At 45.3% G+C, this 25006-nt stretch overlaps 1 protein-coding gene across 3 annotated transcripts in view; it reads right to left on the reverse strand.

Annotated features, from left to right (window-relative positions):
- The window catches only part of RNF216 (ring finger protein 216), a 78102-nt gene that overhangs the window by 49589 nt on the left and 3507 nt on the right, over window positions 1-25006 (reverse strand). For 2 of the 3 annotated variants that reach the window (XM_039560346.1, XM_039560344.1), the window contains 10 exons: window positions 13125-13253; window positions 11886-12019; window positions 10034-10897; window positions 8410-8486; window positions 4809-4911; window positions 3787-3951; window positions 2685-2799; window positions 2264-2403; window positions 1283-1333; window positions 181-318 (listed from right to left, as the gene is read on the reverse strand). In XM_039560346.1, the coding sequence (XP_039416280.1) occupies window positions 181-318; window positions 1283-1333; window positions 2264-2403; window positions 2685-2799; window positions 3787-3951; window positions 4809-4911; window positions 8410-8486; window positions 10034-10897; window positions 11886-12019; window positions 13125-13191 (1854 nt within the window). In that variant the 5' untranslated portion in view covers window positions 13192-13253. Of the gene's footprint in view, window positions 1-180; window positions 319-1282; window positions 1334-2263; window positions 2404-2684; window positions 2800-3786; window positions 3952-4808; window positions 4912-8409; window positions 8487-10033; window positions 10898-11885; window positions 12020-13124; window positions 13254-13397; window positions 13478-25006 lie in introns of all 3 variants that reach the window. The other variant, XM_039560345.1, reaches the window with a different exon arrangement.

Here is a 25006-nt window from a genome sequence, read left to right on the forward strand (position 1 = left end):
CAAAGATCACATTGCGAGACTGATGGCGAGACTGACTTGGATTTCAGGACACCATTCCATTCAAATATTTCCTGGGAAGTGCAGTTACATCTGTTTTAAGCAACAACCCTACACAAACAGCAATGTCATCTCCCAACAGCAATTATCTATTTCCCCCTTGTCCAGTTGTGAAATCCTTACCTTCCCAGAGCCAAAAACTGCCTCCTGAGCATATTTAATTAGGCACTCCTTGCAGAACAAGTGACCATCTGCACACTGAGTCAACTCTTCAAAGGCAAACTCCCCGTAGCAGCAGCGGCACTCGATCATCTGCCCATCCTACAGCCACCAGAGGAACCAGCATCAAAACATCAATAGCTATAGCAACACACACACATACAACTGCAAGCCAGAAAAAATTGCCAGCATGAATCCTAAAAAACATCTAGAGTTATACACCATTCCATTAGATATTCTATTTGGTGGTCCAAATTCATTAAGTGCAACCAGAAACTCAGTTTTAAGTCACTTCATATCTACACGTCCTGCTTGACAGGTTCCAAAAAGCTACAGAACATGCAGTGATTAATAATTCTCAGCTCACAGGCAGAGCAGCATCTTGGGTTTGGGAAGCTGCAGTCACAGGGAAGCAGCTTGAGTGTACACACCACTCTCATGGGGAAAACCAAGATTCAGATCTGTTACCCTCTAAAGAACATTTACCATCTGTCTGGGCACCCTGTCTTTGACTCTTCACTGTGGAGGTGGAGAAGTTTGCCACTGCTAAAAAGTAAGCATAGCCCACTTTTCCAAAGTTTGAGGAGGAAATGAGCATTGAGACCAAAATGTAATACACAGCTGCTGAATTGTTCTCTACATTTTCTCTGAAGTGAACGCTGATTTTCAGGTTTCTAAAGAATTCTTTCTGCAAACAAGGAAGGCCTTCCCACTGGCCAAGCTCCAACAACAGTGGATCTGTTTTAAACAGCCATAATGGTGGGAGCAAGAGTAAACCTGATGCTATTCTATTGCAATGTTTGTTCTGAGCAATGAAGATACAAGCTGAATTACTACAGATCATTACATGCATCAATACTGTCTTGCTGGCCTCAGCTCCTGTCTACCTTTCCTAAAAGCCAGCCAACACACATTACACAGGTTTTGCCAGCTCAGCAAAAGCAGCAGAGTGAAATGCAGCTTCAGAAAAGCTCTGTTCTAGAGCTAAAAGGATCTGTGAAGTAGGAAGTGCAAAACAGTGTCTGTGCATAAGCTGAACTCAACTTATAATATTACAGATACTGACCTTCTGATATTGCTCCTCATTCATCTGCAGAGCCAGGAGGAAGTCTGCATGCTGCAAGAGAGACATGTGCATCTGTAATTACAGAATAGATGAAGAAATTTTCCAAACTCTCAGCTCATTTACATTATCTCAGGACTCACAAACCACTATAAAAGGCTCGCTGTCTGCTTGTAACATCACTCAGCCCATCCCTCCAATCCATTAAGCTATTTATGATTCAGCTAAAACAGATGGGAGAAGCAAAGGCAGCAAGAACAAAGAACCAAATTCTATACTGTGGAGGGCTGCTGGTTCAGATTTCCATGGGCAGAGATGATCTCACCCAATGGGCCCCTCCAGAGAACATGAGCTTTGTGTTTCAAAGGAGACCTTATCCATCTGCCTAAGAGACAAAGATCTTTAAGGAGCTACTTTAGAAAGAATTGTGGGCGCAGAGCTGTGAATTCAGTCTCTCCTCAGCCTAGGAGAGGAAGACAACACAGCAGTGGGTGTTGCAGGTTCTGCTTCAAAACACACAGGTCTCTGCTACAGGACAAACTGTTCTGGAGCCACAGGACTGCCAGCCTGGGAAGGCAGTGAGTGGACACACTGCCTTGGGCCTGGTCATTACTCACCACCAACACTGAGCTGCAATTACAAGCCCTAAAACAGCAGAGAAGCCTGCTAACAATTAGAGGAAAGAGTTAATTAGTGGAGTTTTCACCCCCTCATAGCAAAACACCCCATCCAGAATGGTGTTTGCACAAGCAGCAGCTGCATATTTAAGTAAATATGAAATTCTGTGCTTGGCTTCTTTCCTTTAAAATTGAGTTACTTGGGAAAAGACATATGCGTTAACAGGTAGGGAAGGGGAAAACACAGTTATTCAATATTTGGTTCAGCATTTGAATTTCTGTAAGAGACAGATTTTTCATGTTTAGGGCCAAAACCTCAACATTTGTTGAAGATTTGCACATGATCAAAGCAGCTCCTATCACTCACCTCTGCCATCTCTTTCACTTTCTGCTCATAGAATTCCTGCTCCAGTAGCACTGGTGGGAGAAGGGAGAGCTTGTCATAGGACCTCCAATGCCGTCTCTTGTTCTCCAGGAAGAACATGCGCTTCTCAATTTTCACATCCCCTGAAGCAGAAATAAAGGCTCAATAAAAAAGGGATGGAGCAGCCAGAACAAAGCTTAAATCCTTCCTCCACACACAACACCAGGTGCAGACTTTCAGCAGCTCACACAACACTTTACCAAGCAGAGGCACTAATGAAGAGCATCTCCAAAACAGATACCAGTGACAGAAACTCAGCTCTTTTGGGACCACATCCCTTTTAAGAGGAGTTTCTTTCTGCTGCAAGCCAGTTCTGCTTACAATAACGATGCAGAGAGCACCATACACACATCTTGGCATTTACCTTGCTCAAATTTGAAGTCTATGTATGAATATTGATTCATTTCTTTCCTCCTTTTTCGTTTCCCGCTGGTTTCAGGAGACAGCTCCTGCCACTTTTTGATAGCATCTGAAAAGGCCTAGAAAACAACATACAGGCTTAAATCCTGTGCCTGGAAGAAAGCAGGAGCACTCAATTCAAGCTGAAGCACAGTACAAGCATGGGCATAGGACTGATCCAAAACTGGAAAGCCAAACAGACCAAATAAAAGGAAATATGCATCTTTCCTTTGCTCACTTTGTTACTTTATGTACTCAAAGTAATTATTCCATAAAAACGAAATAGGTGAATGGTACTTCATAACAGCTCAGCTGTTAATATCAGAGTGGGCACCAGCTGTATTAAGCAGAGTTGGTTTGCCTTCTTTTTTTGTTGCTGGGTTTGGCTTTTTGTTTAAAAAGGTGAGATTCCAATACTCAGTGCTCAGTCAATCAAGTGAAGAGACAAGAAGTTTTGTTTTAGTTAAGTCCTGGAATAGTAAAGAATGAAGCTCAAGCAAGGGCATATTGGAGCAGATCTAAGTCAAAAACTTGAAGCCACACTAACATTCAGCTTGCTGATACTTAAAACAAGTGTCTTTGCATCTCCATGGCAGTGAAGCTCTTTTGTAATAAATACAGGACTCATGCCACAAGTCATAATAAGAACAAACAGGACAGCAATACTCAGGCTGCTTTTCAATTCCACGCAGCCAGTTAACCAGCAGCAGGAGTTAAATGTTTTAAGATTTAACTAAATGTCTAGGTTTTATTGGCAATTATACTGCACTTCAGTGGCGACGTACAGGAACACATCCCACTTTAATGCATCACCCACCATCAGCCAGCTCGTGTTTCCCCAGCTCCCCTATTAGGGAAAGTAAAAACTTCCTGCAGCATTCTGTCTGGCCAATAAATTTTGAAAATCTCTACTAAATGGATTAAAACTTCTTAAAAGGAAAGGAAGATTATTATAAAACCCATAACCACACAGCAGCAGGTGGTACAGTAAGGCCAAAGCCACCACAGTGGTCTCTGCAGACACGGGAGATAAGCCCAGGAAAGAAAACAGACTTGAACTGGAGCACCTTTCGTGTGATTGCATAGTGTCCCTTGAGCTCGTGCAGTGCCCACTTGATGTCCTGGCTGCTCAGCATTTTGAAGTCTGCCATGAGGAGATCAGCTGCCTGAATAAAGCACCGCTGGTCAAGGGGGGCAAGTTTGGAAAAGTCAAAGTAGTCCACTTTAGGCACCTAAGGAGAAAACGAAAAAGATTAAAAGGCTGCTATAAATACACACAGGAACACCACAAATGGCTCTCTCAGTGATCAGGACATTCTGCAAGACCACCCAAAACTCAGGTTATGTGTCACCCAGCTCTGAGCACCTTAGTACAGTGTGGCTGCAAAGCCTACTGGCCCAGGCACCTCTGCAGGTGATCTGCACAAGGTAAAATGTAGTTTAAAACCATTGTGTGTGGCTGCCTGAGACAGCAAGGAGAGAAAATATTTAGGTTACACTATGAAGAGTTAACAACTTTATTAGCTTGAGGTAGAAAGATACTTCCAAGAGTAGAAAGAGGTATTCAACATCTCTCAGGCCACAAAGAGCTATTTCAACATCCTCAAAGCAGCTCAGAGAGAATTTTTTGTTAAATGGATGTTTTAAAACACAAATAAAATCAAGCAGCTGTAGGGAGATTTGCAGTTAGGAGGCTGCAAGGCAATGCCTAAAGGCCTCACAAGAGATACCCGAGGGCCAAGGCTACTTCATGTGACAGAATAATTGTGGGATTCTTGTCTCAGTTATCAAAATGAACACTTGAGATGGGGCAGTGACAGGCAAGCAGGGCAGAGGGGCTCGCTGGAGGCAAAGGAGCAAACACTGCGCAGCTCTGGCACAGCCAAACAGGAAAGGCTTGGAAGTCATCTTGCAAGCAACTAATTATTGCTATTTAACACAGCCTTACACATACCCAGAGGCCTCTTGTGAGAGCAAGGCTCAGTCAAGCACTCTGCAAACACACACTAATCAAAGCAGACATCCCAAGGTCCACTCAGGCTGAACAGACTGCCCAGAGGCAGCAGGAGATGAAGATACTCTCACTTGCCTTTGTCTCATCTTGGCTGGCAAGCAGGCTGCTGCTGGGGTTTAAAACCACTCTGCCTTCCTTCTTTGGGTAATCTGGATTTTCCAGAAGGAAGTTACAAAGTCTGAAAAGATAAATATAGTTACTTCAGGGTTGGAGAGCTCAGGTTCATTTCTCGTTTGTCCAATTTTTAGTATCCTGTAATTATGAGGTCATAGTCAAAGCCTGCCCTGTAAGGACCAAAGGTGGTCCTAGGCTAGAGCAAGTAAATGACTGAGGATTAAGTAAAAAATAATCAGCTGTGTGGCTGCAGAAGGAAAAGCAAATAGGCTTGTCTTTCAACAATTAAATTTACATACATGAAGCTTGTATGGATGAGCTACTAATCATTTATGGAAAAAACAGTAGAAAAATCCCTACAAAACCCACGAAAGGGTGATGTCTTCCTGAACAAACTATTACTACAGATTCAGACTTGAATCAAAGCCTCCATTTTCAGTTTACCTTCACATTAAAGCAGCCAGAGCAAACTGGTTCAGTGGAAGGTGTCCCTGACCATGGCAGAGGGGCTGGAACTAGGTGACCTTTAATGGCCTTTCCAACCCAAACTATTCTGTGATTCCATGATTAAAGCAGAGACAAAAGCATGTTTAAGATGTGTGTCTACATCGAATACAAACTCTGAATACAGGTTTCATTGTAACAAAGCTTGCAATCACACCAGCATTACCCAAACTCCACTAGAAACTGGTCTGGTGAGAACAGCACTTAGAAAAGAATCACTAAAATTGATGAAAAATTGCCTAATAGCCTGTAAATGCAGCATACCTGAGGTCCTACCACAAACAGCCATAACTGTTAGGTAAATGTAGTTTAACGGAGTATTTTAGCTTAGAAAAGACTCAGCAAGGGGTTTCCAAATGCCCCATTGCTGGAGAGCCACAAACACTCCAGAAACCCTTCTGAAAGGGCAACCTGAATCAGGCTCCCACAGCTTTTTCTCAGCCCTCACCAAGCAGCTGTGCTGGCTGGAGCAAGTAACACAAGCTGTTCCTCAGTTTCCCCAGCTGCAGAATAAGATCCTTCTGAAAGCAGCCAGGACAAGCAATTAACATTTGTAAAACTATTGGAATGAGAAGGTGCTAGGCTGCAGCAAAGACATAATTGCAGCTAATTTACATTCCTGATGTCAGAAATCAGTCCCTAATTAAGAAATCTGAACTGGCTTGAAGCATTAACCCACTATCAAGGCACGATTACTTTAGCCCTGCTTTCACATTCAAAGCAGGGGCATTTCTTTTTGTTTAATCAGGTATTGACATATTGAGCCAGAAGCTTTTGACTGAGTGTGAATGCTCCAGCACACAAAAGCTGAATAGATGATACCCTGCTAAGAGGGGTCCCACATCTCATCTTTCACATCAGTTGAAAGTTTTAAGAAGATCATTTCACGGAAAACAACAAAATATCTTGGCACTGAGCATTTAATAGCTTCCAGCTCCCACCTCTGGCCATCCCTTTGGTAAAAGATAACTGTTTTAATCCAACAAAACAAACTTCAAGGAGCTCAGACCGTGGTTCTAAGAAAAGGGTTTCAGCTGGGGCACGGCCAGGGTACATTTGAACTATCCTGCATGTTGCCATTTCAACGCTGAGGATTTTGGGGGATGCTGACCTTCAGTGTGTGACAATTAGTTAAATGGGTCCCGGCGCACAGCACACCCACACTCACAGCACTGTTCATTAATATCTGCACCACAGGACACAGAGTTGGTTAAAAGCCTCATCCCTGCCCAAAACCAGCCACCCTTATTTATTATATTTCAAGCCTGATTTAGCTTGACACACCATGGAGATCAAAGAGACCCTGCCAGCGAGGCTGACCAGTGCTTTGACCCATTTGTTCTCACACAAAAGCTGCAGTGACAACTCAAAAGATAGTTTGGTTAAAGGAATAAAAATATGGAGAAGAAATCTTTATCATCCAGTAAGTGGGTAACGCACCGCTGAGCAGACACTGTAGCTGGCCTACAGGGAAGCCTGGAAGCACCTTTTCATCTCACTGGGTCTGTGGCACACAATGGGAGAGAAGAGATTTCGGGAGCAAAAAGGGAAGGAACACATTAAGACCGACAGAAGCCAATAGTGGGATTTAATTCCATCAGGCTTCTCTAAATCCCCACAGGACACAAACCCGAGTTTTTTCACACAGTCTGGGAGGGTCCTGCAGTCAGATGCACAACTTCAATAGCCCAACTGCTTGCAGGAATGGCTCTGTTTATCTTCTACATCCCCACCACAACCATCCACCTTGAGGTGCACCCAGTCCATGATGTGGGCACCCCAAAGCTGCTCCACCACTGCAGGGAAAGCACTTTTCAAAGTCCAGAAAGAAGTTCTAGTCTGTTGACTTTCTAATCAAGAAGCCTTTCTTTGGAGACCCGACTTCATAGCACAGGCAAACAGCAGAATAGGAAATCTATGCCCAGTGTATGGGATCATCCTTAGTTCCTGATCATTTAACTTATTTATGCCCCAATGACTAATTCTAAGCCTCACACACTTAAATGCTGCTTAATTAGTGCTCTAGTTAGCTGGAAAGGGCATTGGATTTAGACAAGTGAATACTCTGACAACCAACACCTATTCCTCATTCTTGTATCACACAGTAACCAGTTTGGACAAGCTGGAGATAACAGAGACAGTTGCAGAGAGAGAGAGAGAGGCCATCAAGCATCAGACATTAGTCACAAGTGATTTACTTCAAACCATCTCCTCTCGGTGCTGCTGGTGCCAGCACACGCAATGCTGCGCTGCCCAGCTCTACCCAGAAGGGCAGGGAGATGATGCCACTCAGCAATAAGGTTAATCACTTTTTTTTAAACTTTTGACTCCAACATGACTCCCAGAAATCTCCAGTATGATGAACATTAAGGTAGTCCTGAGCTGTTAATGCAGTTTGTAAAGCAAGTCCTCACATTGATTTTCCACTCCTTTTATTTCATTTTCTTGCTCATGTTTCTGCTCCGTTTGACCAAAATCAGTCCCTCAACACACCTCTAGAACCAATCCTACCAGCCCTTAAATGTCTTTGCTCTATTCTGTCACCCAAAAATGATGTGAGAGAATTCAAACAGCACCACTGCTACTTGAGCAGGTAAAGGTGATAAAAGTCAACATCATAACACTAAATAATGGACTCCAAGGCAGTGTTGGCTTTACCTGGAAGAATCCAAAACCCAGTGAAATGAAGGAAGGAATGATTTCTTCCAACTCAAAACTCACCAACTCACCTCCATACTATGTTTTACAGCAGTCATCTTAACACCTTAATCCTGACACTCTTTTTAAGAGCCCTAGTAATAGGTAACAAAATTATATGTAATTCTTTAAATAAGCAAATCATCTTAAAAGCAGAGAAGCTACAGCACAATAGAATTAGAAAGGACTTAAGAACAGCTCTATTAGAAGTACAAAAAGAAAGAATCTGTGCTCTTTGGCACTATCAAGGCAGTGCTGAGCCCCAGCCCAGATGTGATCCAGAGCAGTATCCCTGGCAGGTGGGGACATGGGAAAGTGCTGCAGTTTTATGACACACTGTAGTTCTTGGCTCTACACTTACACATTTAAGTCATAGCAGTTCTTGATGATGATTAATTCTTCAATATATTCCTTCTTCACATCTGGGAATCTTGCTTCCTAGAGGAGGAAAAGCTAAAGGTTATGTACGTATTAGAGGAGCTGTGTAACACACATAGCACCCAGGACAGGGATTTACAGGTAATTAACCAGCACAATCCTGAGACTTGGGGCAAAATGGTCAAGAGATCATTTATAGCCATCCAGCCTTGCTCCACAGGATGACTGCTAGCAGCTCTATCTCAAAGGAACAGTGAGGGTTGTGATGTGAAAAGCCAAGAGCACGTGGCCTAACGAGAGATTCAGGCTCTGTAGGAATGATCTACAACACAAGGAAAGTGAATGTTTACCTTCAGCATGCCCATCAAGGAGTTCCAGTTATGTGCTGAAATACAACATTCCAAAGCAAAAGGAAAAAAACCAACGAGTACACTCACCCAGTGAACCCAGACACACCAGAAATGAGACCAGAACAGACAACAAACCTTCACTAGCATTTCTGTGAAGGCTCTCCCAGTGTTTGCTGCTCTCTCTGGGGTTTCTGTACAAGCACTGCAACCAGTTGCAACCATGTGGTATTTTGTTTTGCAGGACTGGACTGGTCAGGGTTGTCAAGCAACCCTGACAATGCAAGAATAGCCTCTTACCCATCTCAAAGGCACTGATCAACAAGGTCTTACTCGGAAAGAACTGAATTATGTTAGATTGCTACTTAAAAAAATATTTTCCTCAACTCCACTTTTCCCAAGTAGAATTAGATACGTGATGTGGAAGGAAGACTTGGAGGGGATGGGGTGGTGGTAGAAGATACAGGCACATAAGAATATACTTGTTTGCAAGAAAAAATGTTCAATAAGACAGCAAGAGAGCCTTCCTCCCTGGCAATCAAGGGGAGGGGTGTGCAAACATTAGACACATGAATCATCCCATTTTTACTTAGCTTTGTTTATCATATATACACCATGCTGCCCAAGCTGCCGAATATACCAAAGGATAAGGAGTGTCCTCCCTGGGGGCTGTTGTTATAGCCAATGTCCCTCATGCTAAGCTTCACATATGGAGCACGTGGAGTTAACATACACAAGTCTTCATGCTGCGTATCTAGTTATTCCTTGGTGCTGCTGCTTGGAAATCCACACCACAAGGGCAACCACTACCCCTTGCCACCATGGTGGCCTTAACATGGGCACGGACCAAACTCCTTTAGGAGCTGAAAAGCAGCCCTGGCTCTCAGCCATGTCTCAAACTTCCCTACTCCTACTCCACCCTGTAGCATTCTGCCACTATTTGGTGTCTCAGCTTTGCTCATTTAGCTTTGTATCCAATCCTAAACCAGCTCTACAGCGTTGGGTTAGGAATCAACCAGATAAAACCAGAGTAGCAGATCCAAGAGGGCCTTTCAGGGAACAGACCCAGATTATTTCACCTCAAACCAACATTTTCCAAGACAGTTCATCACATGCTCCTCACCTGGTGCACGGCTGTCTCAGCCAAACAAAGAGGATTTGCAGCGGTGTGTTCTGAGCATGTGAAACTCTACACACCTTGAAAAACCTGTCTGAAAACACCATGCACACAGGAGGCAGAGGAGCCCTGGGAATACTTACTGTCTCTCTGATGAGCAGCGCAGTGAGGTCCTGCTCCTGCCCAGCAGCTCCCTGTTCTGGCACATCCCCTGAGCCAAGTTCGTGTGAGCCCTGTGCAGGGAAGGCGGGCCCCGGCTGCTCGTTGTCTCTCCCTGCCTGCTGACCCGATTCCTCAGGGGGATGTGCCGGCTGCGGGGAGGCACGGCCTGGAATCCCGTCCTGCTGCGGCTCTGGCCGGGGGAAGGCTGGCCCAGGAGCCTTCTCTCCATATGCCCTCAAAGATCCCGGGTCTGCCTCTGGCTGCCCTTGCTGGGGAGCACAACCCTTTGCTACAGCCTGTGGCTCATCTTCCAGTGGTGGGAAGTGCCGGGGTTCCAGCTGGCTGTTCTCCCGGATCTCCTCCTGCTCCATGGTAGTTTTAGCAGCTATTTCTTCAAGTTTCTGCTCTGGCTCCAAGTTCTCTCCTTGCCATTCCCGAGCTTCCATCTTTTCCTCCTGTTGAGGTGGAAGGTCTGCATTCTCCAGACTAATGGTTTCTGCATTATTAGCAGGCTGTGGACTCATCTTGATCAGTGGCAGCAAACTTGGGCCAGGCTCCTGGTTACTTGTAAGTTCAGAGCTGGGGCCATTCATCTCAGATGGTCCAGGCTGCTGGAGGGCAACGTCCACACTCTCATCCCTGCTTGGTCCAGCATTGCTCTTCTCCATGAGGTTATTCCCATCTCCCTCACAGCGCAGAGCTGAATCCTGCTTATCCTGCAGGTCTGTGCTCATCAAAGGCTCCACAGCACTTTTAGATCCTCCTTCTCCCACAGTGTTTGCCCCCTGCCATGGAGCAGCAGGTCTGATGACATTGGGACGCAGAGGCTGCTGTTGCTTTGGGGTCTGAAAAGGACACACACAGGAGAAAGTAGGAATTCTTGTCTGCATGTTAGAATCTTTGCTCCAGATACTTCTGCATCTAAGAAAACTTCTGATGGGAAACTGATAAACAGCCTGTTCAGCAAGCACAGATAAATAATAAAGCACAGAACTGCAACCCACATATCTGTGTCCTCAGCCTGTCCCCAGGTGATACAAGAACCTTTGGCAGAACTGGGGATGCACAGGACTTTCAAAATGGAATAATTTCCTAAGCTCACTTCAACTAAGCTAACCCACTTCCCTCCCAGTAAAACAGTCTGGGAAGGAACAACTAACTGATGACATATTTGTGTTCTCACCAATTTATTTAAACAGGCAGGAACCAAAGCTCAAAACATTAATCTCTGGCCTTGTTCTTGCCTCTGGCAGACAGACTGCTGTATGCCAACAGAGCCTGAGTGTTCTCTGCTGCTGTTTTCAACTAAGAAGCAGAAAGGTCAGCTTTGCAACCCATTTTCTCAGTGCTTCTGGTTAATTTAACAGTAAAGTGCAATATATTCTTAATACAAGACAAATATGAAATGCTACAAAAACATAAGTGCCTGCAACAGCCCAACATGAATACAAATAACAGAGGAATATAAAGCATACAAAGTACGCATATAAATCAAACAACGCATGGTTTGAAAACACCTTCAGTGGAAGATCAAGTCCTCTTGCAAAGCACTCCACCTTGCTGGATTCAGACAGACAACTTTATGGGAGCTACAACCTTCATCAAATAGAACTTAAACTACGCAGCGTAGTTTAACAGCCTGGTTCTCCCCTCCCATGCCCAAAATATGACTAAATTAAGCCAGAAAAATGCCATCATTTCACCATTATTTCAGACATCCTAAGTAGATTGCTGTAACCAGGCAGGACTCAAAGGAATGCATCAGGTATTTGCACAAGACTTGGCTATACAGGCCATGAATAAAGCACTGCAGCTACAAGAATGAAAACCTACCTCCGCTAAGATGACTACATCATCATCATCTTCCTCAGTCTGCTGCTTTTCTGGCATTTCCAGCAACAAAGGCAATTCTTCATCTGAGGAATCCGATATCATGATAAGACTTTCATCCCTGTGGTTTATCCAGTCTGCAGAACAGTGAGTAAAGTTAAAGTTAGCTGCTGGCTCAAGGTAAACAACTGGAATTACAGGGCACATATAGCACTGAAACATCTGAGAAAGCAATTTTCCCATTTGCACTGCAGGAAGAAGCATTCAGAGGTCACCAGTTCTTCTGCAAGGCATTGTTACAGCCACTCCTGTGTCCCTAAGCCTCCACCAAAACACCTGCACAGCTTCAGCTCATCACAACAGCACTGCAGGGACAGCCACTGACACTCACAAAGAATCTTCTACCCTGAACTCCAGCACAGTCAAGCTGCTGCAAAAGTTATTACAAACAAGGCATGTAGGGAATACTTCTCCAGAGAAATCCTGGACTTTCAGTATCTCAGGGACATTACATTTTCTTTGTCAATGTGCAGGGCATTCTAGCAGAGAGATAAGAGTCTCTGTGCAACTCATCCTCTTCTGAAAGAGTGGGACTTTGCAGGACTACCTTATGCAGGGCCGAGATAAGGCCTGTGGCTATTAGATGACAACCTTGTGCCTCAAGGTTTGTCAAGAATAAAATATAGATGCTAGTCAACACAGCTGCTGGAACACAGGAGAGATATTCGAGGCAGGAACAGAGGGTTTCTGTACTGCACAGAGAACATACAACTATGCTTTCCCTAAAATTAGACATGTTTCAGCTTATTTTTTAGCATGAGTGTTCATTTATCACCTTTCAGGCATAGAGAGAAAGCATCACTTTGAATGCCACTGTTGAGTGAGTGAATGGGTGCCAATGCATGCAGCCCTATGAGGGCACGAATTTAGGGGCAGCCTCTCTACTATGGGGTCCTCAGAAGGATGGATCCTCCTTGGATCTGCTGAAACACCTCTACACAGTGTTCCTAAGAAGTCAGCAATCTCCCTTGAGGCAGTACAACATGAGAAAGACAAGAGCCAAATATTTTGCATGCCTGCATAACATGTAAGAGTTTCTGTAGGTGGCTAAGTTAGTGTAACAGAGCAGTGTGTGACATGACAGAACAGACCTCCAGCAGCTCCCTAGAAGTTCTGTGAATCCTGCTGCTCAGGAGGAGTTTCACAAGAGTGTTTTGGAAACAGGCACAAATCAGTACTCACCCTTCCCTCTGTGATTGCTGAAGCTGTTCAAGTTAATCACTTCTTCATTCCCACCTCTCTCTGCCATTTTAAACAGCTGCACCCCAGAGTGTCAATGCCCCAGCATGGCAGTCAGGCTCACATGAGGAACTGGAAGATAAAATAAAACCACGAGGGAGTCAGGCAAACTCAGATTCACCCTAAAGGGGTTTTCCCAAGACTTAGCTGCTAGGGGTTCTCCTGGCTCTCCCAGCAGTCTCTCCACAGTATTTTTCTGTACACCTGTCTCAGTACCTGAAAGGAGATATGTTGTTATCTTGTGTTCCAAAAGTTACGGCAGTCGACTGAAGAGTGCAATCAGGCCTGAGAAATCTCTGGAGGAGACATGAGAATTCTTACAGCTATGCAACCACAGAAAAGGAAGAGAGATGCAATTCTATCCAAGCAGGACTCAAACCCTCCCAATAGGTGGATCTTCTCTTGTTTCCAACCAAAATCCAATGCACCAACGCACACAGTGGTGTCTCTGCCACCATCAGGTGGTGAGAAGGGCAAAATCCCCTTGCCTGCGCTGTCCCAGGGCATCCCCACATCAGCCTGCATCTCACACACCCCAGATGATGTCACTACAACCACCCCTGTTGCACTTAATGCCAGGGAAGTCACACACAGCCCTGAGGGGAACAGCCAACAGGGATACCACCACCCCAGCCTGAATTCCCTGCATGCTGCCAAGCTGAGGCACAACTTCAGAGCCACCAGAGATGCTCCAAGCTCACTTGCACAACCCCCACGTTATTGGCATGTCAGAAGGAAGCTGCACCCCAGGCAGGGCAGTGTCAGTGTGTGCTTTGTGCCTGCTCTGTGAACCAGCACAGGAACGAGTCACATTCCAGAGAGCACTTCCTTACCACCATCTGCTATTTTAAAGAAGAGATTTCCTTGATTTACAGCGAGGGTTTGGTACAAATTCCAGGAAACACCATCTGCTCTCACAGCAAAAGGAGAGCATGACAGGAATCAGGTGCCTTCACAGGACTGGGCTTTTTGGAACTAAACTTTGCTACCCCCACCTGTTCTCAGAGAGGCACAATTAATCGGCCAGAGGCTCCCAAACAGGATTAGGGGGCCAGAGGAATCACTGCAAACTAAACAGGAGGTTTCCATTTTATGCTCTGTCAGCTTATAGCTCTCAATTCCCACTATAACAGAGAGGCTGAACACATACAGGAACTCCAAGCAGAATTTGATCACTGGAAGGAGAAAGGAGGTTTTCTCATTGGAAAGTACTCTTACCACTCTCCTTATCACGGCACAGAGGAATCTGTACTATTAAATATTTACTGATGCAGTAGTTGGAAGAAAATGGTGGGTCTGCTATAAAATCCTGTTTGCTAGTACACGAGCAGTATAAATTCCCCCTCAGTAATTCTACTTAAACTCCTCTGCAGGGAACAGGATTTGCAGCTAGGACAGTAAAATGAAGAAATCAGTTCAGATGTACAAGATACAATAATAATATTTTAAATGTATCATTTAGCACTTTAAAAAGCCTAGCAGCATGGGCTCAGTGCCTGAAGGAACCTTCTTCAGAAGGAACCTCCAGCACAAAGATTTCAAGGTTTGGCTACAAACAGCCACACTCACCTGGTCCCTGCACTGCTGATGGTCCAAATTTGACTGGGAAATTGGGTGAGGGAACAGCAAGAGGCCTCTTCTAACTAGCATTACCACAAATATGCAACTATGCCTGTATTTGAGCCCTGATACCTCAGTAGCACATCCTATTTCCAGTAAGCAGCTCCGAGATTCTCATGGGCATACTGGTACTTTGAAAACACCTGAAAAGTAAGATTTTGGGGGTGTTTCCACTATGTTCTTCATTTTCTACCTTATAAGGAGAAATAAATCTTTCTTTATTTGCCAGAATGGCATGAAAGTGCTGTTCCAGCATCCCAGGCAGGTGCTGGAGCTGCAGCTCAGGAGTTGGGTCACTGTAAGTGCAAGCTTGTGGTGCAAACCCTGGCCTTTTTAAAAGGTCACATCCACATTATTACAGTTGTATTTTCCCTGGTACTCATGAATAGCAATCACCTAGTCCTGCATAGCACTTTTCCATCCTTAGCTGTCTGACTCCTTTAGCAAATAAAATCAATTCACACTTCTTGCCATTTAAAAGGTGGAGAAACAGAAGCAGGGATAGGCCCACCGTGGGCAAGGTCACTGAACAAACACGGCAAAGGATCGCTCTGAGACTGGCGGGGGAGGAACAAGGACATTTGTGAAAGCCACAAATCAGCCCTTGCAGCATCAAGTGGTGCAGACAGGGGCTGGACAGGTGTCTGCTCAGATCTGCTCCAAGCAAAGCTGAGTGGTTGGATATTTCTCCCCTCCAGGGACCCGTGGTGCATTAGCAGGGCTGGCTATATGAGGGTGGGGTGACACTGCAAATGCTCAGCACAGCCACCAAAAAAAAAAATCTTCTCCCAAATAGCTCAAATGGTGCTTTGTCCAATGCTGGTTAAATCCCAGCTGTTCACATCCAAGAATGATGGATAAGCCACAAGAATAAGGTGGTATTTTCTAGGGGCCACTCTGGTTTCTGTATGCATGCTTCAACATTCAGGAGTGAGAAGGAGGTACAGGGAATAACCTGAAATTAAATTTGGGATAGAAAAACTGTCTGCACTTCCATACAAGAAAGTGTGCACACATCACCAAAAGACTCAGTGTTTTAAAAGCAAGAATATAATAAATAGTATTAACTGTAATACACAGTCAAGGCAACAACAAAAAAACCCAAGCCTGGAAAGAACTGGCAATTCCTCCTACTTCAAAACAGACTGAATAAAAACCCCAAGCAGCTTAATAAAGCCCTGCTTTGAGGGTAAAAGCCAAGCTTCCACCAAGAGCTAGCAATTCATTTTGTCAATACTCAATACAGAGCTGAAGTTTAAACAAATATCCATAAGCATGGGCCAGTTCCATCTAGTGGCATGAATAAGACATTTATTCATGTTTATAGCACCAGGCTGCCAAGAATGTGAAGTAACAAGATCAAAGCCACCCTGGGGTCTTGCCCTACATAAACAACAATAAAAAAGCAAGGAAGACAGATGGAAAGAAGTTATTCCACACTACCTTAGTGATTTCAGTGCCTATCTACAGGCAAAGAATAAAGCTACCTACAAGCAAGCTCTAACATGCCCATCAGCTCTTCCACAATACAGCCAAGGATAGGAAACTAGAGCTGTTTGAATAGCAAAGCAGTCAGATGAACGTTTTGCAAGCTTTTTAGTTTTTCTTCTTTTCTTAAAAGGCTCCCACCTGCACTGCAACACATCAAGCTGGATTTGGGACTTGAATCCCTATAACAGTAGCCAGGTGACACAAAATTCTCATCATGACTTCTAAGACACCCACTGACTGTGCAGTGAAGACCCACCATGCTGTAGGATGTGGTCCCACCCAATTTCACCTCTATATTACTCCATATACTCATAACTCAGTCACAGAATATCCTGAGTTGGAAGGGACCCACAAGGATCAGAGTCCAACTCCTGGCCCTGCACAGGACGTCCCAACAATCCCACCCTGTGCCTGAGAGCATTGTCCAAATGCTCCTGGAGCTCTGGCAGCTTTGGGGCCGTGATCATTCCCAGGGGAGCCTGGGCAGTGCCCAACCACCCTCTGATACTGCACACCCACGTTGTTTCATTGTGCAGACAACAAAATCCTCCCCATCATGGTTTTTCCTACAGCAAATTGAGAGGAGAAGCAGCCATTAACAGATCTGCTACCAGGAAAACCAGAGTCCATCAGGGACTTGGGTTTAACAGTTCTCTGAACTGACAAGACCTCAGACTGACAGCTGAGGTCACAGGGACTTCCCGGACAAGCTCCTCAAACATGCAAAAATATCATCCACAATACCATTGCTTCCAACCACTACTATGAGGTAAGGGATCAGCTGCTACAAGGTGAAGCAGGTCTCAGGAGCACACAGAATGCTTACACAAGGATTTCCAAAACCCATTCAAAATCCTTTCAAACACCACATGACATATTTTTAGCTTAACCTAAAAATAGCCACCATTGGTGCTGTGCATATATTTAATTTCCTGATACATGAAGGCGTTTCTGGACTGCAGTAACTGGCACAGAACTCAAATCTGCTCCCTCCACCCCATATTTGTGCTGTGATGAGCATCTTCAGATGGTGCTGGAATTTAAACTGACAGTCAAGGGAAGACCCCCCCCCTTCTCAGCACAGTGTAATGTATTTTCCCCCCTCACTTACAGCATTTGAAATCTTGAACTCCCACATACTCAAGATGGGACTAGACTCAAAGTGCTCTTGTCTGGCTCCAGCTCAAGGCAACAGGACTAGACAGAAAGCAGGGGAGGTAGGAACTGAGATCCCAAATGAACAGGGGGGAGGGATAAAAAAAAAGAGCAACTTGAAAGAAACGTCAGCAACATCAAATCACTGTGTTTTAGCCTCTCCCCCACACAGAACACCACTGTTGCTCACCTACACTGACAGAAGAGCATCAACTCCCACTTTGTGCCTGCGGGCAGCAAACGTGTCTGCTGGTAGCCTGCGAGCAAGGTGAATTTCTGGCTCATTTCAAGCTCCTAAAACAAGCTACTTAAATAATGCAGGGCTTGTGACAACCAGCAAAATGAAAAGCTAAAAATTCAGTCCTTAAAAAAAATTTTAAAAGCATAGCAGAAAGGAAATAAACCAGACTGACTTACTGTCAAGCATTTCACTGAAACATTTCAAAGGGTTCATGATTTGCTGGGGGCTGCTCCTTGTAACAGGCACTGAGCAAAAGCAGGAGGAGTTTAGCAGTGGTTGATCGTGTTAAGCAGCATCATCCCAACTGAAAATTAGAAATCCCCTGATCATAAGCCCAACAAGAACTGCTGGACACAAACAAATCCTATTTGCTATGCACAAGGCAGCTACTGCCACTGCCTCACACCCTGCAAAGGGACAGAGCCAGAGGTCAACACGTGCGGCTGCAGCAGGGCTCCTGCCAGCAGGTTTGCACAGTTCCAAGCCTGGGAAAAGTGGAAAAAAACATTGATTCCAGCCCAAAAGCTTTACCCTGGCCTCTGAAGGCAGGAGTGTGTGGGCTGTGGCTCTCAGAAAAGACCACCTGGTTTCCAGCAGCACAACCTGCTACAGGTTTGTGGTGGCTGATGAACATACATTACAAGGGACAGAGAGTTTTCAGTAAGACAATTCCCTTGTACCACAAGAACCACTTCATGCTAGGGTGACCAAAAACGCTTCTCCCAGGAGGCAGTGTTCTGTTATGTTAATCTATCCCAGTTTGGATTCCCGGGTTGGCTGTCAGCCTCTACCCCCTAGTCACTCCCCCAGAGCTTCTCCATTGGTCCCCGTTCCCTGGTCCTGCCTTTTCCCTGCCCCCGGATAGAACTGTTAGCTTCGGGGTCATGTTGGTATTTGCCTCTGCAACCTTCGACAGTGCAGCAACAATAAATGCTCCTGGCAGAACACACACAAATGCCCTTCTCGACTCTTTGCTACCGACTGTAACACTGAACCCACCCGTGCGTCTGTGGGGGCACGCAGGACCCCACAGAGCCGGGCAGGGACAGCATTACAGGTTTGGCCAAAAGCTCCTCTCAGGAGCACAGACCTGGAGTAGACTTATGACAAGAGCATCCACACAGCTCTGCCACCAATTTTTGGACCCGTAGCATGTGCTGAAGAGAAACAGCAAACCAGAAGATAATTTAATAACAGAAACGGCTGATGAGTTATAAAGTATTCTTGAAGTGTTTCCCACATTAGCAGCTGGCTTGGTTTACCAAATTATTTTAAACATGTACACTCTCTGAGAAGGGGAAGACAGGATTCCTGAGATCTGAGAAAAATCAAGGAACAGAAGCTGAAGCGAACAATAAAGAGCCAGGTAACATTTCTGGGGCAGAAAGCCACAGAACTGGTTTCACCACACCAAAACATAAGACAATATAACACAAGAACTGTTTTGTGGCAAGTAAATCCAACCTGAATGTTCACCTCCCCTGACAGATAAGACACCCAACACACACAGTTCCAAAAGTATCCCACCAGAGAAGCCACTATTTCCAAAACCACACCAGCCTGCAACCGGCTCCAGCAGCTCCAGGGCAGGACATGAATAAGGATGGAAAAGAGGAATGAATCTGGCAGCAATCACAGCTTCCAGTTACCTCCCAAAAGTTCCCTGTTCCTCACCCTCTCTTACCCAAGGAGAAGAGCACCGAAGGGAATGATGTCCTTTCCTCCCAGGCTCAGCACTGGTAACTGCAGAGTCAGGAGTGTGACCAAGAGCACATCAGGAGATGCTCCAAAAAGAGAGGCTGCAGATTAACACAGGACAGGCTACATCTCTCTGTCACTGCTCCAGGCTAATGAAAATTGCTTACTCAGGAGCAATTAAGAGAGCAGATATTTAGGGATTACTTGGCTTCAAATCCCCAGCTAGATTTTTTCCCCATTTTCTAAGTCCACTCAGGACTTTACAGGAAATATCTTGGCTGTCTGTACATTACAAGACTTCTGATCAACCTTATTTGCAGTTCATTCCATCAAGGCCACAGTATCATAATTATTAATCATAACTGTTTGAAGTACCCAATCACAATTTTTATCTGAAACAGAAAGTACAAGAGGAAAAATGTGCCCCATTTTACCTAATTCACCTAACAGCTGGCCACATACATTGGCACCAGTTTTCTACCCCAAACCCACAAAGCATTTGCATTTCCCTAGCAAAATATCTGCTCTGTGAGCTACTCTCTAAAATGTAAGACTGTAAGCTCTAAAATGTAAGCTGTTTTGAAGCTGCATTCATTTTCCAAAACTGGGCAACTCAAAGAAAGTTTTTCATTCCTTTGAGCTATTCCCTGGTGACTGGCATCAAGGTCAACTGCTGGACACTTCAGTGTCTTCCCACAACCCCCATCAGTCCCTTTGCCAAATAACAAGGCTCCGTATCATCCCACCTCTCTGACCAGCACGAGACTCCTCGTTTTGATGCATGCAAAAATCCACTGTCTGCACAAGAGGTGAGAGGTAGAAAGCTTTGGATCTGTGATTTCCCACCCCCCCATCCAACTAAGTCCTGAAAAAAAAAATCTCAATCTACAACTTCTAGTTGGAAAGGAGAGTTAATGCCGTTACCTTGAGCAGCTCATTTTAAGAGTGAAGTGAAAATGAAGGCTTTGAGGGAAGAAGAGCCAACCCTGAACTTAGTTCCTGTAAAGGGCAGTACTCTGCCTGCCTCAGACTTCTGGCATGTGCAAGATCATCCAGTGTAATCCCTTAAATCCAAAACCTCCCTCCCACATCACAAACACAGGTGCCAGCTTGGCATTTCACGTTGATGCAACAATTCAGACACCAGCAGCTCAATGCTTGGCTAGAGACCTACACATAAACCCAGCCTTGCTCTGCTCACAGCCTATCTCCCCAACCATCATTTAAAAGAAGTGATTTGTTCTGATTTTGTGCTATAAGGGTGGGGATGAATGGAAGAGCATGTGAAACCACGTGATTTGCAGCTCTGTTGCTTCCGGAGTGAGTTTGACTTCTACTTTCTTTTCCCTGAACTCACATGTCCTTTCCCTTCCAGGTAAGGCCAGGGGCTGCTCTGAACAGCACCAAGATTCAGACACCAGTGGGTTTAAAGAGTGAGGCTCCACAAACCCCCAGGTGCTGCACATACCTGCCACAGCTCCACACAGCATTAATTGCAGCTGCCTTCTCTTTTCCATAAAGCCAGCAGCCACGTGGAAAAGAGCAGGAGAAATGCCCTGTGTGCCCCAGGATATACAGCAGAGTGCTCCTCTGGTACTTGTACTTTATAGATCCCTCCAGGAGAAACGACAGAGCATTTCCTCTCCAAATCCTTAGTAGTTTTCCTACCTTTTTTCTTTTCTTTTTTAAGGGATCCTGAATGCCACTTTAAAAAGCTTAACAGAACAAAGAAATCCAAGTGCAACCTTTTAAGTAGTTATCTAACAAGTTTGATGCACGTTTTCAGGAGCATTCAGGTTCCCATCTTAGCACTGTTTTCACTGGAGAGGAAACAGAAATAAGGGATTTAAGGTTGCTGGGACAGGCTATGGCACTGACATTCACACTGATGAGCAACCTGCAGCCTGCTCAGCTCACAGCCCTGTTTGCAGGGGCACTGACAGCAGGGAGAACCAGGCTGCACACAACCAGCAACCTGCTGTGAAAAGGAGCAGTGAGGGATAATTAAACCAAAACTAGAAGGGCTGCAAATCAGAAAGTCAGTTAGTTAGTAGCAGCCAGAGGACTTGAAAATCAGAAGGAACTGATAGGCTCTGATGGCATCCTGGATGTTGAGCAGCTGCCCATCAGACTGACTCTGGAAAACACCTAAGCTGCACTTGGGAAGCTGGGTTCCAGAAAAAATTACAAGCATAATGCACCACCAGGAAAAAATGTGGAAGGAAAGGGGGTATTTTTGTCTTTTATTTTAAATGTGACTTGAACTTATCACAAGAAACATTGCTTTCAAGCACAGCACACCTCACCTCATTCACAAAGCTGCTGACAACACAAAAGCTGAGACTTGACCTTGAGGGGGCCCACAAGGTGCAGCAGCCCACCTTGGCAAAAAAGAAGGTCTCTGTCAACCTGCACAGCACTTTCAGAACTATTGACTTAAATGCCTGCCACCAGCCCTTCCAGGAGTCAAACATCCCAGAGTGCGTGACTTCCAAAAAGAATGACTTCACAGGTCCCATATTCTGGTTACAACAGCCATGCCCTTTTTTAGGGTCACATTAAGCATATGCACTTGCCACAATTCCAAAGGTCAGTGGCCAGGAGCTGTGGCTTCATGTTCAGAAGGGTTTCACTGCAATACCTGGTAAGGATGGTCATGTTCCCATACCACAGCTTGCTTCCTCTTCTCACACTGAGCTCCTCCAGCATTTCTTACAGCTTTGAAAGGAAATGCCCTGGAAAATGTTTTTATAGGATTCAGTCAGATACCCTCCAGATAGCCACTTCCATGGTGGAATTGGGAGAACAGAATTAAGGCGGTAAAATAAACTCCAAGAAGGAGGAAGATCTTGAATTGCAGCCTAAGTTGACACTATGCAGGCACAGCTGATACCTGACTAATACTCAAACTACACGTGCTTCTAGTCCAAGATCAGGCACTGCCTTTGAGAGATGCTTTTACACAATCAATTAAGAGTTTAATATATACAAGAGTCAGTTTAGAGCCAGACTGGGCCAACAGGCCAAGCTCACAGTGATAAGCCTTAAATGGCTTTACCTACTGAGAGTAAAATACCAACAGAAACCTTGTAAGGCAGGCGCAACACCTGAGCAGCAAGTCCATGCTCTGCACCGATTTCTGCTGGAAAGAGTGAAAAATAAGCTGCCTCTTGCACCCAACAACTGCTGCAGGAGAAGCACTGTCATGGAAGAACTGCAATGACATCCTTACTGCTCCAGCACTGCAGATGACCAGTTACCAAAAGGTTTTCCAGCCAGCCTGCAACACCCTTTGTAAAACTGGGTTTAGTTTTGTTTACAGCCACGTGTAGCCTTGTGGCCAATTCCAGCCCAGCAAACTCTCAGCAGTGAAAATCCAGGGCAGCCTTCCAGGCTCATGACAGTTGTCCAGCCTGACTTCATCCATGTCACGTGGCAGTGGCCACTGTGGAGTTTGAGTATGTTAAAACAGCAGAAAAGCAAAGAGGCTGCATTTGAGGTAAGTACCACTGTATCAGAACAGAAAACAGTGAAATTCAGTTGTGGCTGGATTTAGAGATGCTCCACATCCAGCATGAGTCCCTTCTGAGACTACTGAAGTTCACAAATGAATGAATTATGAACTAAAAAGCAAGGAAAGAAGAGCTGCACATTAATTCTCCAGGTCCACAGTCCTGCAATTAATGAGACTGTTAGGTACCCACTAATCTCACCCCACAGCAAACAAACATTTCGCAGACACAGGACTACAAAAACCACCACAGCCAGGAGGTTACACAGGCTGCACCCAGAGCAGTTGCTACGGACAGACTGCTTCAGGCAGTGAATCCTGTGCCCACCCTTAGTCAACACACTTGTGTCCAACACTGGGTGAGTCCTCACAGTGGAACAGAAATCCTCTTCCTGGGTGTTGCAATATCAGACAGATTATTTAACCACCTGGGCTGGAGGGTCGGTAAGAACAGCCACAAGCTGCTAAATAAACACAAACACATTGAGCTGAGGAGCACTCTCCAGACACTGTGTCCAAGGCAGAGGTGCGTTCCAGCTGTTGTGAGCTGGTCTGTGCTAGTCCTGGCAGATCCAAGGGCACCTCCCAGCTGACACACAATGAAGCCTGCTCCACTACAAAAGGATTCTGCTTTAACAATCTACAGAGAGGGCATGAACTATTTACATTAGCCAAGTTACTGCTCCCAGGTCTTGCTCATCTGTAGCTGGAAATCCCAGCAGCACAGGAGGTATGAAAACACCCTACCCTGCTGGTTTCCTGAAAGGAAAAAAAAAGAGCTGCTTTTCCTGCCTCCCCATTATGCTGCTGCTGTCATCTCCTCAAATTGCATTTCAGCACATGACAGCAGAGCGGGGAGAGGAGGAAAGTCCTCAGCAGCACCATGGCTGTGCTGCAGGCAGCTGTCTGCACTGCTCTCCCTTCCCTCTGCCATCCCCCTGAAATGTCTTTGCCCAACAGAGCTTGTATTTGCCAGGGATACATGGGCCAGTCCTCCTTCCAAGACTGGCCTTCAAGGAAAAACGATCTGCAAGAAGCATCAGGGAGAGGTTTTCTTTCCCCCTCCATCACACGAAAATGCATCCTGTCTTTGGGATGGGATTTGGAAGCAGAAGTGTAAATCTGTTCCTCACTCTGTTTTTGCAAGGGCTGCAAAAAGCCAACCCCTGCCTGCCTTCCTCCAAGGAACAGCAGGAGCAGTGCCCACAGCTTGGTAAGAGCATGTCAGTCTGGATAAAGCAGTACAGGAGCCTTGTGCAAGGAGTGCTTTGGACAAAACGTATTACTTGAGGCCATTTTTCATCCTCATATTCCCCCAAAAAGAGATTCCAGCTAGCGCAGATCCTGACCACCTTGTACTGCAGAGCAGAACCATGTGATGCCTCTACAGATCCCATCCAAATGTTTCCCTGAATAATGCAAACAGTAGCTTGTCCTCCTTGCAGGGGAGAGCAGGCTGAGGGTGAGCAACACCACGCTTGGCCTCCAAGGCCAGCTGAAAACATTTCAGGTCACCCTGACACCCACACACACTCTCAGTTTTATTTCAGCTCATTAACTTTGCTTCTCATTACAAGGGGCAACCACAGCCTCCAAGACTCACCCTGGGAGTAGCTGGGCACCACCAGCATCAGCACAGGAGTGGGGCTCCCTAAAGCCAGCGAGAAAGCCACACATTTAATTTAAACTCCTGCTGACCTGGGTCAGAAATACTGTGAGGTGACATCGTGGCTTGGGGTAGCAGCTGCCCCACATTGAAATCTTTCCCTAAAGCCCAATGCTTTTCCCATTTAATCAGGCACTGACAGCTCCCCTCATGAACACAGGGAGGGAACCACAGTGGAGCTGGTAATTAGGAGAGAGGTGTCATTCAGAAGGAATATAATTTCCCATCCTCAGGAATTAAGCTTTCTCAAGGATCATTACGAATTTGAAACCACTGCAAGCCCTTAAGCACTGACCCAGAGGAAAAACATCACTCCTGAGACAGTCCAAAATAAACCTGAAATGCTATAAAAGTGACACGAAGGCTGCTGAGAATGAGATTATCCCAGCTCAGTGAGACATTCCTTATTATCTCTCATCTCAGTGCTTCGGCAAGGATAACTC

The sequence above is a fragment of the Corvus cornix genome, chromosome 14 (genome assembly GCF_000738735.6).
Source record: "Corvus cornix cornix isolate S_Up_H32 chromosome 14, ASM73873v5, whole genome shotgun sequence".
In the NCBI taxonomy this organism is placed as follows: Eukaryota; Metazoa; Chordata; class Aves; order Passeriformes; family Corvidae; genus Corvus; species Corvus cornix.